This window comes from Camelina sativa, chromosome 9, assembly GCF_000633955.1.
Source record: "Camelina sativa cultivar DH55 chromosome 9, Cs, whole genome shotgun sequence".
In the NCBI taxonomy this organism is placed as follows: Eukaryota; Viridiplantae; Streptophyta; class Magnoliopsida; order Brassicales; family Brassicaceae; genus Camelina; species Camelina sativa.
In genome coordinates, this window is record NC_025693.1 from 28,154,439 (window position 1) to 28,167,414 (window position 12,976).

General features: G+C 35.1%; 1 protein-coding gene and 1 pseudogene across 3 annotated transcripts; both read left to right on the forward strand.

The window, feature by feature from the left end:
* LOC104712700 (vacuolar protein sorting-associated protein 52 A) lies at positions 8-6,668 on the forward strand. 3 transcript variants are annotated; one of them, XM_010429652.1, is made up of 21 exons: positions 8-96; positions 199-260; positions 369-463; positions 591-648; positions 772-867; positions 1,023-1,124; positions 1,247-1,330; positions 1,423-1,503; positions 1,864-2,007; positions 2,372-2,463; positions 2,742-2,823; positions 3,150-3,332; positions 3,824-3,939; positions 4,025-4,083; positions 4,356-4,456; positions 4,810-4,860; positions 5,123-5,302; positions 5,394-5,528; positions 5,677-5,751; positions 5,993-6,050; positions 6,129-6,668. In XM_010429652.1, the coding sequence occupies exons 2-21, from the start codon at positions 234-236 to the stop codon at positions 6,434-6,436; spliced, it is 2,127 nt and encodes a 708-aa protein (XP_010427954.1). In that variant the 5' UTR covers positions 8-96; positions 199-233; the 3' UTR covers positions 6,437-6,668. The 3 variants fall into 3 exon arrangements, with proteins under 3 accessions (XP_010427954.1, XP_010427955.1, XP_019084961.1); XM_010429653.2 differs by having other exon boundaries at positions 6,132-6,436; XM_019229416.1 differs by lacking the exons at positions 8-96; positions 199-260; positions 369-463 and having other exon boundaries at positions 767-867.
* Positions 7,529-12,173, forward strand: LOC104712701 (annotated as a pseudogene).

Sequence of the window (12,976 nt, forward strand, 5' to 3'; positions counted from 1 at the left end):
AATCAAAATCAGATTTTGGAGAAGACGAATCTGGGAAAAGCTGAAGCTGAAGAAGACTGTAATGGCGGATTCAAACTGATCTCAGAGACTCAAAAGGTAGATCTCTCAAGAATTCTGATTTCGCTGTCTTCAGAGTTCAAAACTTCTTTCGAATCCTAATTTCTGACGAAAGTTTTCACTGTAAAATTGTTTGGATAGGTTTAGAGATCGAGCATTTTTGTTAAATTAGCAAGATGTCTGACATTTCCATTGACGCATTGGTAAGTTTGCACATCCCGTGATCTTTGAGGCCTATTCGTGGATCCTGTATGATTTGTCGAAGGTTGTCTCTAATTCGCTTTTGGTCTTCTATCTTAAAATTATTTTAGGGCCAAGCTATGGGTGACTTTAGTAATCATGAGAAACATGGATTTGATTTAGGAGCATTTGTTGGAGACTTAGCGTTTGAAGAAGATTCAGGCAGGTAAACGTTCTAATGTTTTCGTGGATTTGATTTGGTTCTGCTTCTCTTGATTAATTCTGGTTTGAATAATCTCCTATCACACTTGATCATATAGACATTGCTCTTTTCAATTTGATTTGCTTGGCAGTGAGGATATATCATTGGAAGGGCTTCAACAAGAATTAGAAGAATGTCAAAGTGATGAGGTTAGCTATTCACAGAACTGAGATCAAAATTTTGAAAGCTGAAAATAAGAATGTGGATTAGTCTTAGACTGTTGGATCCCATGGATATGATGTCCTATCTATCTTGTTTGTGTGTCAGCTCAGGTTGTTTCCAATATACTATCCAGTGGTGCCAAACTTAGAGACTATGCAAAAGGGGTAGAGAACAATCTACGGAAGGTTGAATTGGATTCAATCGAGGTTGCTATTTTTCTTACCTCTGATACAATGTTTCACTTGTTATGTTCTACAATTCCACTTGTCATGTAACATATTTTTTCCGTCTACAAGTTTGGAAATTTTTTCAAGATCATGAGTAGCTTATTTAAATGCTTTACCCCTCCATGAATACCCAGGATTACATAAAAGAAAGTGATAACCTAGTCTCACTTCACGATCAGATTCGTGACTGTGACAGCATCCTGTCACAAATGGAAACTCTCCTCAGTGGATTTCAGGTATATGAATAGTAGACATTTCATAGTTTGTGTGTGTTTATGATCTTCTTTCTCCTTACTTTGAACTACGTATCTATATTTTCCTTGTAATCTAAATTCTCACTTTGCTTCTTTTCTTTCAGGAAGAGATTGGTTCTATAAGTTCAGACATAAAGATTCTTCAAGAAAAGTCAATGGACATGGGTTTGAGATTGAAAAACCGCAGGGTATATAGCCAATCAGTAACTGCTATCAATTAGTGTTATCTCTTGCTGCTTCCACACGTGACTTAATCAAATGAGCTCTTCTATTTGAACAGGTGGCTGAATCAAAGCTAGCCAAATTTGTCGAAGACATTATAGTGCCACCGAAGATGATCGATGTAATTGTTGATGGAGAGGTAATTTTCTAATTTTCTAATTTGTGGTATTTCGTCATGTTGTGTATGTGTCTATTTTTCTTATTGTTTTTGATGCTGTAAGAAATTACTGATTTGGGGCATATGCTGTACTATGGCAAACGTGGGAAAAATAGGAAAACAACATGTTCTGGTTAAGCTTTGGTATATGCTGCCACAATGTGCAATACTAGTAGAACTAAAATGTATTAAATAATCTTCATATAGTCCTTACTGTATGTCACCTACGTCACCTGAGTACGTGTTTGGGTAAAACTGTAAGGGTGCATTTAGGCCAACATTGGATTGTTGAGTTGGTTTTTTATTGTTAATCTGATAAGTCGTAGTATTTTCCTTATTCAGGTGAATGAAGAGTATATGAAAACGCTCGAAATTCTGAGTAAGAAGCTGAAATTTGTAGAAGCAGATCAAGCAGTTAAAAGCTCAAAAGCTTTAAAAGATGTAGAGCCTGAGCTCGAAAAGCTCCGGCAAAAAGCTATTTCCAAGGTTATTGATCTACTTTCTCTGTTACCTGATACCGGACAATTATATATTTCGTATAAGGGAGTGTGTTAGGTACAAAAAGTTACGTACCTTTTGACTCAAAATAGACATTTAATACTTACATATTTCTTAAAGTTGTTAATTGTTGGATAGATAAGTACAGAAATATTATGTTCCTGGTAAACCCAACTTATTTTACCTCGTTGATATGAATCATTGTTCCTTCTCTCTAAAAGTTGTCATCTGGGGTAAATTCAATGAATTTGTAGTATTGTATTAATTCTGCGTCATTTGTGTTTGTTCTCTTCCAAATGACGACAGAGCATTCTAAATGTGTACTCATGCAAGATTTATTTCCGTTTTTCAGGTGTATGATTTTATTGTCCAGAAGCTTATTGCCCTTAGGAAACCGAAAACAAACATTCAAATTCTTCAGCAAAGTGTGTTATTAAAGTACAAGTGAGTTATGCTCTCCAGGCCCCTTTATTTGGTTAGACATCATGATTATACTACAACATTTCCTGTCTTGCATGTATGTTTCTGTTAACTATTTTCGCATACATGTGTTTGTGGTTATCAACTTACAGATGATTTGCTTGCTTTGGGTTTTGCCTGTGTGATGTTAGCGAAGTTGTTTTAATTTAACATGTTACTGGTGTCCAGCTTGATATTATATTGCTTCTACCGTAAATATATGTGGATATATACTTCATTCACCATTTATATTTTAATGATAGGTATATTATCTCCTTCCTCAAAGAACATGGAAAAGAAGTGTTTATGGATGTCCGTGCTGCATACATTGATACCATGAACAAGGTGATATTCTTTATCTTGTTTGATTGCTTGCACCATCTTGCAACTTCTTTATATAGTCTTAGTTGGATGAGAAAGGATAAACAGATAGATTTGTCTTAGGTTAATCGCTGTAATGTACGGTAGTGAATACAAACATCCAATTGCACGTTACATGCAAGTAGTTATTCTATTGTGTATTCTCGCAAAAGTTGGACAAAGCTAGTTGTTTTCTTTGTTGATTGAGCTTTGATGATTAAAGGCTGTATGCAGGTTAGATTAAAGTGGTGTTTGTTAGCTTAGGCTTTCAATTGTTGTTACACCTAATGTATTGTGAGATCTGATTTCAGGTGTTAAGTGCACATTTTCGTGCTTATATTCAAGCCCTTGAGAAGCTACAGTTAGATATAGCCACAGCATATGACTTGATTGGGGTGGAGACTAGAACCACCGGCCTCTTCTCCAGAGCAAGGGAGCCACTAAAGAACCGTTCTGCCGTTTTTGCTTTGGGTGAGAGGATAAAAATTATAAAGGTATTCGTTAACAGCGATTAGCATTCCTGATTGACTTTTTCGACCATTCTACATGCTCTGGCGGATTTATTATATAAACTGAGTTGCCTTTCTAACTCTTAATACAAAAGATGGTACTAGGTGTGCTTTACAAATAGATTAGAAGTTGTATTAACTTAATATACACCATTATATAGGAGTGCCCACTGCCCACTTTGATTTTTAGTTCAGATATTTTTGTTTTAGGTTCGAAATTATAGGAATCAAATCATTGACTCATTTCAGTTTGTACTTTTCTACGATATGTATCCGTAATTTGAAGGCTCATCAAATAGATGTATGTTTTGATTTGTTTTTTCTCACTTTCAATTTGGATTAATGTAGTTGAGTATCATGTTTTTTTTGGTATAGAAGAAGTAAATCCAGAGTTTGTTTAGTTTAACCATATTAGGTACCCCTATTATATTCTAAAAGTTTGTTGAAAGACTTAAGTTTCAATATGTCTGCTGTAGGAAATTGATCAACCTGCTTTGATCCCCCACATAGCCGAAGCTAGCTCGCTCAAATATCCTTATGAAGTGCTCTTCAGGAGCTTGCACAAGCTACTTATGGATACAGCTACTTCTGAGTTCTGTTGATATTTCCCCTTTTGTATTTATGTTACTTTCCCTCACCGTTCAACCCCCTAATGTCATTTGTTTTCATTTTAACAGGTATATATTTTGTGATGATTTCTTTGGTGAAGAGTCCATATTCTATGAAATCTTTGCAGGTAATTTCTAATTTATCTCCCTTTGGCTATACCAAACTATGTGGATATTGATAGCTGTTTAAAAGCACATCAGTATATCTGGTACTCTTGTAGAAATCCTCGCAACATAGTTAAGTTAGTTACTTAGTTGTTACAGATTTGATATGGTGTGAGCAGCGTTTAAGAAATTATCTTGCCTTCTTCCGGATAGAAAGCTGAACCCCTTCTACTTTACGATTGATATGATAATAATAGCATATTTGTGGAAATATACTGAACTTTCCATGGCACAGGTCCATTTTCTGTCATTGATGAGCACTTCAATCCTGTTCTTTCAAACTGTTTTGATGCTATCGGCCTAATGCTCATGATTCGCATAATACACCACCACCAGGTATTAACGCTAACCCAACTAAGTGGCAATACATCTGTGAGAATGCATTGAAAGTTAATGGTCCAGTGAAGTATGGTTAGATATATATTATCTCAGCATTGGAAGGAGGAGTCTTAATGTCTCTCGAACTAATGATTCAGAGACACTGGTCTTAGGAAAGATGTTTCTAGATTACATACCTTCAACTGCTCCATATAGGCGTTCCACCCCAGTCTATATTTTGCCTCAACTATATGATTATCTAGTATAGCTTAAATTTTACTTATTTTCATGATTCCGGCCTTTTGCAAGGGCCATGATAGTTTTTATGTCCACTAAGTGTCAAGCAATGCTCAATTTCCCTCCTTTTACAGCTTATTATGTCTCGGCGGAGGATTCCATGCCTGGATTCATATCTGGACAAGGTTCATAACTCTCTATCTCTTTTATTCTGTTTGATATACTCTTAAGTATATATGTAGCAGTTAAAGCAATAAAAAGGATTCATTATTACTGTGCTCATCTGCAGCTGTTTTCACTTGGTCATTATATGTTTTTTTTTTTTTGGTACAACTTGGAAGGTCTTGATAGATTTTAAGTATAAGCTTATAGATGCGGCTATGGTTGATTTCCTTATATTCCATATTCCTCTCTAAATGAATCTTTTACATTTTTCAAACGGAGCAGGTTAATATTTCATTGTGGCCTCGTTTCAAGATGGTGTTTGACTCACACCTCAGCAGTCTGCGAGATGCAAACATTAAGACATTATGGGAAGATGATGTTCATCCTCACTATGTCATGAGGCGTTATGCTGAATTCACGGCTTCGTTTATTCACCTGAATGTTGAATATGGAGATGGGCAGGTTCGTTATAAGCATTGGCTCTGTCTCCAATGATATGTGTTACTGAGCTCGTCGCTTAATCATCGCTTGAAATTATCTATGACCCCTGCAGCTTGATATAAATCTGGAGCGGTTAAGAATGGCTGTAGATGGCTTGATCCTCAAGCTTGCGAAGTTGTTCCCAAGGCCAAAGCAGCAAATTGTGTTTCTCATAAACAACTACGATATGACAATTGCTGTGCTGAAGGTGAGTTGAACCCTTGGCCGTCTTAAGTGCAGCCTAAAATGCCTTTTGTGAATCAGTCAGCATATCCAAACTTTTTACGAATCATTATTCTATCTATTGAATCTATCCTACCAGAGTAATATTTTAAACTCATCTTCTGGTATTTTAGGAAGCGGGACCAGATGGTGGGAAAATTCAAATGCATTTTGAGGAATTGCTAAAGAGCAACACTTCGTTATTTGTGGTAAGGGCCAATGTTGCAATTTGATTTATCTTAACTTTTCGAAGTTTTGTTGCCTTTATAATTTGTGTCATGGTTAGAACACAAGCATGGCTTTGTAGTAGCGATGTCAACACAGCCACGTTCAAGTTTCAATAGTGGTGACTTTTGTTTGCTCAAGATAAACAAAGACCGTAGAAAAAATGCTAACATTTGTTATTATTATGTGTCCGTTATCTTGAATAATGGTTTTTTAATCTCGCAGGAAGAACTGCTGGTGGAACATTTCAGTGATTTGATTAAATTTGTGAAAAGTCGAGCTTGTAAGGAACTTCTTTCTTTTTTGTCCTTGCACACATCATTTAAGTCAAAATAAACCACTAAACTGTAATAATATGTAGCAGCTGAGGATTCAAGTTCAAATCCAGAGAGGTCCATAACAATTGCTGAAGTAGAGCCACTGGTGAGGGACTTTGGAAGCAGATGGAAGACAGCGATTGAGTTGATGGACAAAGATATCATAACTTCGTTCAGTAACTTCTTGTGCGGTATGGATATCTTGAGAGCTGCATTGACACAACTATTGCTCTATTACACAAGACTGACAGACTGCATCAAGAAGATAGATGGTGGATCTGCTCTGAACAGGGATCTTGTCTCCATTCAATCTATCATGTACGAGATCAGGAAATACTCCAAGACGTTCTGAAAAAAAAACATACATATGTGGCTGCGTATGAAGAGTATTGTAAGATAAGTCAATCTTTCTAAGCTAGTGAATCTAAAGCGCCAGGTATTATGAGTTATATGATGTATCTTTCAAAACCAGTTAGAGTTCCTGTAATGTCTTTTGATACTGCTATCCCACTTTACGGTTATTTTCACAGCCTGAGTGAGTGTATGGAAACTTTCATGGGAATGTCTATCCACAATTCACTATTGTCAAAGGTATAAAATTAGTGTAACAGGATGAGAAAATTGAGAAAGGAGAGAGGACAGAGAATGCAGTTACTAGTTAGCCATGGCTGCAAACTGAAACTTTTTACTGGTTAGAAGTTGCAACCTAATATTTACTTTAATCTAGTATAGAAAAATTACATATTAGTTTTTGATTAAAGATGTAATAAAGTTAATTAAAATATATATATATATATATATATTATATAATAAATTTTATGTTAAGTAGTATTTAATTATTTCGTATACACTTCAATTTAAACTGTTGTAGTAATAATATAAATTATTTGTTTTCTTTTAGATATAAAATTTTTCTTAAAAGATCTCTGAAAAGTTATTTTTAATACTGTCAAAATATTATATTTTAGATAAAATCATTAACAGAGGTGAATCTTAGCAGAACTCCCACTATAGGGCTTATTAACATAAAGACCCTAATATCAGATTCTGTTTACAGTTTGTGAATATTTTTAGGTCAGAGAGCCCATCGGCTCACAGAAGTGAATTACAAAGATTTTGAGTGTTTTCAAAATCGGTATATTATTTGAAAGTTTTTTTGGTTTTTTTTCTTTTCCCGACAATATCTGTAAGAGAAAAAACGAGAATATACTTTCTGAGATTGAACCGTCATTAATTATCATCCCTAAGTCTTATATATTCAATAAGAAATTAACGTCCAACAATTAACGTACCTGACTTGGATTATAAGGAAGCTTGCTGAAATCTCTTTCTCACGATCGAAGTCAGAACCACAAGCTTCGTATATATCAAGTCTCTTATCGAAGTTTTGCGTCTATTATTCTCTCTGCTCGTCTTCTATCTAAGAAGAACATAGGGTCAAGCTATGGGCGACTTCAGTAATCTTGAGAAACATGGATTTGATTTACGAGCGTTTGTCGGAGACTTGGCTTTTGAAGATGATTCGTGCAGGTACGTAAGAATTCTCATGTTTTCTTCTGTTTACCTAAATTCAAGTATGACATATATATATGGTTACTGCTTCTCTTTCGTTATGTCCATTCAAAAAAATCGACATTAATTACTCTTTTCAACCTTCTCTTTCTGTTTGGCAGTGAGGATATATCTCTGGAAGGGCTTCAGCAAGAACTAGAAGAATGTGAAAGTGATGAGGTGAGATCCAAACTGTTCTTTTGAGTAAGTCTGTACATGGATACACTTTTATATTCCAAGGATATGATCTGATGTCTTCTCTACCTTGTTTGTGTGAAAGCTCAGGTTGTTGCCAATATACTCTCCAGTGGTGCCAAACTTAGAGAATACGCAAAAGGTGTAGAAAACAATCTACAGAAGGTTGAATTGGATTCCATTCAGGTTGCTCTTTATATACTCTCTTACTTGTGATACATTGTGGCACCTTGTTATTTTCTACTTGCATACAAGTTTGGGTTATGAGTAACTTACTTTTATACCATCCATGTGAATAAACAGGATTACATAAAAGAAAGTGATAAGCTAGTCTCACTACATGATCAGATTCGTGACTGTGACAGCATCCTGTCACATATGGAGACTGTCCTTATTGGATTTCAGGTACTTCATGAAAATTAGACATTGTTATATGATGTTGTTGTGTGTTTATGGACTTTTGCTTGATGGGGGCATATGCTACTCTTGATATACTTATATAGTTTCCCTTTGTAAACTAATTACCCTCTTTGCGTCTTTGTTTCTGTCAGGAGAAGATTGGTTCTAAAAGTTCAGACATAAAGATTCTTCAAGAAGAGTCAATGGACATAAGTTTGAGACTGAAAAATCGCAGGGTATAAGCTAATGAGAAACCACTATTAGTGTTTGTTATGCTAACCTGTGTGGTATTTGTTATCTATGTCACTCATTAAAATGAGCTCTTCTATGTGAATAGGTGGCTGAATCAAAGCTAGCAAAATTTGTCGAAGACATTATAGTGCCACCAAAGATGATCGATGTAATTGTTGATGGAGAGGTATTTTTCTAATTCCTGTTTTTATGTAGCTCTTTTGTTCTGTTAGGGTGTCGGATTTTAGGATCTTTTGCATGTGTTTCTGGTGCTGTATAATCATATGATGTACTCTTTATTCAGGTGAATGAAGAGTATATGAAAACACTCCAAATTCTGAGCAACAAGCTGAAATTTATAAAAGCAGATCCCGCGGCTAAAAGTTCGAAAGCTTTAGAAGATGTAGAGCCTGAGCTTGAAAAGCTCCGCCAAAAAGCTATTTCCAAGGTTAACTTGATCCCTAACAATAATTTATGTATTTTTATGTTGTACGTTTGACTTCTTCTATGATGTCGCTGAAAGTAGTGTGAGCTAACTAAATCTGTTCTTAAACAGGTTTATGATTTTATTGTCCAGAAGCTTATAGCCCTGAAGAAACCTAAAACAAACATTCAGATTCTTCAACAGAGTGTGCTATTAAAGTACAAGTAAGTCATATGGCTCTCCACGGCCATTTTGACTTGGTTTACTTAGTGGAATTACTATTGGACAACAATTCCCTAGCTCTTGAAATGCATATTGTATTGATTTTTTCTTATGCAATTTTAATGATAGGTATATAATCTCCTTCCTCAAAGAACATGGAAAAGAAGTGTTTATGGATGTCCGTGCTGCATACATTGATACCATGAACAAGGTGATATTCTTTATCTTGTTTGATTGCTTGCACCATCCTGCAACTCCTTTATATAGTCTAGCTACATCCAATTGCACTTTACATGCCAGTTGTTCTTCATTCGAGCCTTTTGTCTCGCTTAGAGATAGATAAAGTTAGTTTTTACTTTGTTGAATGAGCTATGATAAGAAAAAAGGCTGTATGTATGTTATCTAAGACTTACAATTGTTGTAACATCTTATGTAATGTGAGATCTGGTTTCAGGTGTTAAGTGCACATTTTCATGCTTATATTCAAGCACTTGAGAAACTACAGTTAGATATAGCCACAGCAAATGACTTGATTGGGGTGGAGACTAGAAGAACAACTGGTCTCTTCTCAAGAGCTAGGGAGCCACTAAAGAACCGTTCTGCCGTTTTTGCTTTGGGTGATAGGATACATATTATAAAGGTAATTATATTATCCAGTGATAAGCATTGCTGATTGATTTTTAAGACATAAATCGAGTTACTCCTACCTTCACTTGACATTTTTCTGTCTGATGCAGGAAATTGATCAGCCTGCATTGATCCCGCACATAGCCGAAGCTAGCTCTCTCAGATATCCTTATGAAATGCTCTTCAGAAGCTTGCACAAACTACTTATGGATACAGCTACTTCTGAGTTCTGTTTATTTTTCCCCCTTTTCTATTTGTGTTATATATTGTTGCTCATAGCTCAGGGTTAATGACATTTGTTTTCATTTTAACAGGTACTTATTTTGTGATGAGTTCTTTGGTGAAGAGTCCATATTCTACGAAATTTTTGCGGGTAATTTCTAAATCTATCTCCCTTTTGCTTTTTGGTAGCTGTATAACAACTCCTTCCAAGATAATTACAATGGTTGTTACAAAATATGGTAGTATCTACGAAATTTATTTTCTGCTTCCGGATAAAAAGTTAAACTCATACTGTATAATTGATATAATAATGATATTAACTACATTCTCCATGATACAGGTCCATTCTCTGTCATCGATGAGCACTTCGATCACATCCTTTCAAACTGTTTTGATGCTATCGGTCTGATGCTTATGATTCGCACTATACACCACAACCAGGTATTAACTATGGTCCAATAACTACTTTGCGTGTTTTAGTGAATCTCTTGGAATCAGGGAATGTAGTTAGCTCCCCTTTTTCATTTTTTTTAAGTCACATTCTTATGTGAGAATGCATTAGAAATTAGTGGTCCAGTGAAGTATGGTAAGATATTTATCACTTAATAATATATCTTGCAAACTAATGATTCAGATGTTTCTTGATTACATAAGTGTTCCACAACCTATTTCAACAGATGATACTCTAGTATAGCATATATACCCTTTTGCAAGGGTCATGATGGTTTATTAATTTGCCACTTTTTTCACAGCTTATCATGTCTCGCCGGAGGATTCCATGCCTGGATTTATATCTGGACAAGGTTTGTAACTCCTTGTCTCTTTTAGTCTGTTTGATATACTCTTAAATGTATATAACTGCAGCTGTTTTCACTTGCTAACTTATGTTTCCTCTCTGGTATAACTTTGAAGGTCTTGTATAAAATTTAGATACGAGTTCATAGATGTGGCTATGATTGATTTCCTTAGTTTTCAATATTTTCAAATTGAGCAGGTTAATATTTCATTGTGGCCACGTTTCAAGATGGTGTTTGACTTACACATCAGCAGTCTGCGAGATGCAAACGTAGAGACATTATGGGAAGATGATGTTCATCCTCACTATGTCATGAGGCGTTTTGCTGAATTCACGGCTTCGTTTATTCACCTGAATGTTGAGTATGGGTATGGAGATGGACAGGTTCGTTATGATTAAGCATTCCCTCTATCTCTAATGATATGTGTTACCTGGAGCTTGTCACTCAAAGTGCTTGACTTTGTCTAATGAAACTCTGCAGCTGGATATCAATTTGGAGCGTTTAAGAATGGCAGTAGACAGCTTGATTCTTAAGCTTGCAAAGTTGTTCCCAAGGCCAACTACGATTGTGTTTCTCATTAACAACTACGATATGACAATTGCTGTGCTGAAGGTGAGTTGAACCCTTGACCGTCCCATGTTTAAGTGCACCCATGTAAGTGAATCTGACCTACCATAAGAATCTGCTTTGATCATCTTCTTGTATTTCAGGAAGCTGAACCAGAAGGTGGGAAAATTCAAATGTATTTTGAGGAATTGCTAAAGAGAAACACTTCGTTATTCGTGGTAAAGGCCAATGTTGCAGTTTGAGTTTATCGAAATTTGATAATTTGCTTCATGATCATAGCGCAAGCATGGCTTTGTAGTAGCTAGCCTGCACCTTAAATTTGATGCCAACTCGATCTTGATTTTTGATTGTTCATATTTGTCTCGCAGGAAGAAATGCTGGTGGAGCATTTCAGTGAATTGATCAAATTTGTGAAAACTCGAGACTGTAAGCAACTTCTATCTTTCTTGTCCTCAGTTCTCACACTCATCAATTAATTCAAGTAACCACTAACCTGCTGTATATGTAGCAGCTGAGGATTCAAGTTCAAATCCAGAGAGCTCAATCAAAATTGCTGAAGTAGAGCCGCTGGTGAAAGACTTTGGAAGCAGATGGAAGACCGCGATAGAATTGATGCACAAAGATATCATTACTTCCTTCAGTAACTTCTTGTGTGGTATGGATATTTTGAAAGCTGCACTGACACAACTATTGCTCTATAACACAAGACTCAAAGACTGCATTGAGAAGATAGATGGTGGATCTGCTTTGAACAGGGATCTTGTCTCCTTCAACATTTTTACCTTCGAGATCAAGAAATACATTACAAATTTCTGAAAGATAAAATATGTGGCTGCTTATGAATCTATACTATTAAGGATGGTCAACTCTCTTCATCTCAGTGATACATCAGCAGTGAAGATAATGTCACCTGTCTATCCTCGTTAAAAGTAAACATACCTAAATTTAAGAGGAATAGGAAACATCTTTCATGTATTTTATTTTTTTATATCACAAACAGTTTTAATATTTACATAAGAAATTTATAGACTTAGAACATGTCCCAAGAAAATATATGCATCACCCAAAGGACAAAAAGGCATCGGGAGTGAATCAAAGAGCCACTTCTTCCTCTTGGCATATAAATTTTATATATAAAGAAGATTTGGTTTTTGTTCACTATCAAATGGAAGATAGTTGAATAAATTCATGACTGTTGGTTTTCATATTCTAATATTTAGAAGTTGTCAAAAAGAAAACTGAATGAAATTCTAATTAAAAACCACATTCTAGAGGTATATTCAAGAAATTGAAAAACTAACATGAAAGGAAGATGTCTATCTTAATTATATGTATTAAAGAGTTAGCCAAACTGCAATTCTTGATAAAAGAAAATATCAGTGTTTCATAGTATTTAGTTGAGAAGCTTAAATATGAATATATCTAAATACTTAAGCTTTTTTTTTGAATGAATGTCAACCAAAAAACTCTTTGTTACAAAATATGCATCCTTAGATCAAGCATTATAGAATGCTAAAGATTTAAACTATGTGTTTGCTTAAGATTTTTTTTGATGTTTTAGACAAGAATTATAAAATGTTTAAATCTCTCAAAACAAAGTTGTTTATGCATGTATCTAATAATTCAATTACAAAATGAGAAAACGTATGTGAAGTAT

What these genes read in the sequence shown, in the direction of transcription:
- LOC104712700 (XM_010429652.1), top strand. Translation starts at nt 234, where the DNA reads ATGTCTGACATTTCCATTGACGCATTG. An exon ending in CTCTCCTCAGTGGATTTCAG is followed by an intron (nt 1,125 to 1,246) that starts GTATATGAATAG and finishes CTTTTCTTTCAG; the next exon opens with GAAGAGATTGGTTCTATAAG. An exon ending in GCAACACTTCGTTATTTGTG is followed by an intron (nt 5,752 to 5,992) that starts GTAAGGGCCAAT and finishes TTAATCTCGCAG; the next exon opens with GAAGAACTGCTGGTGGAACA.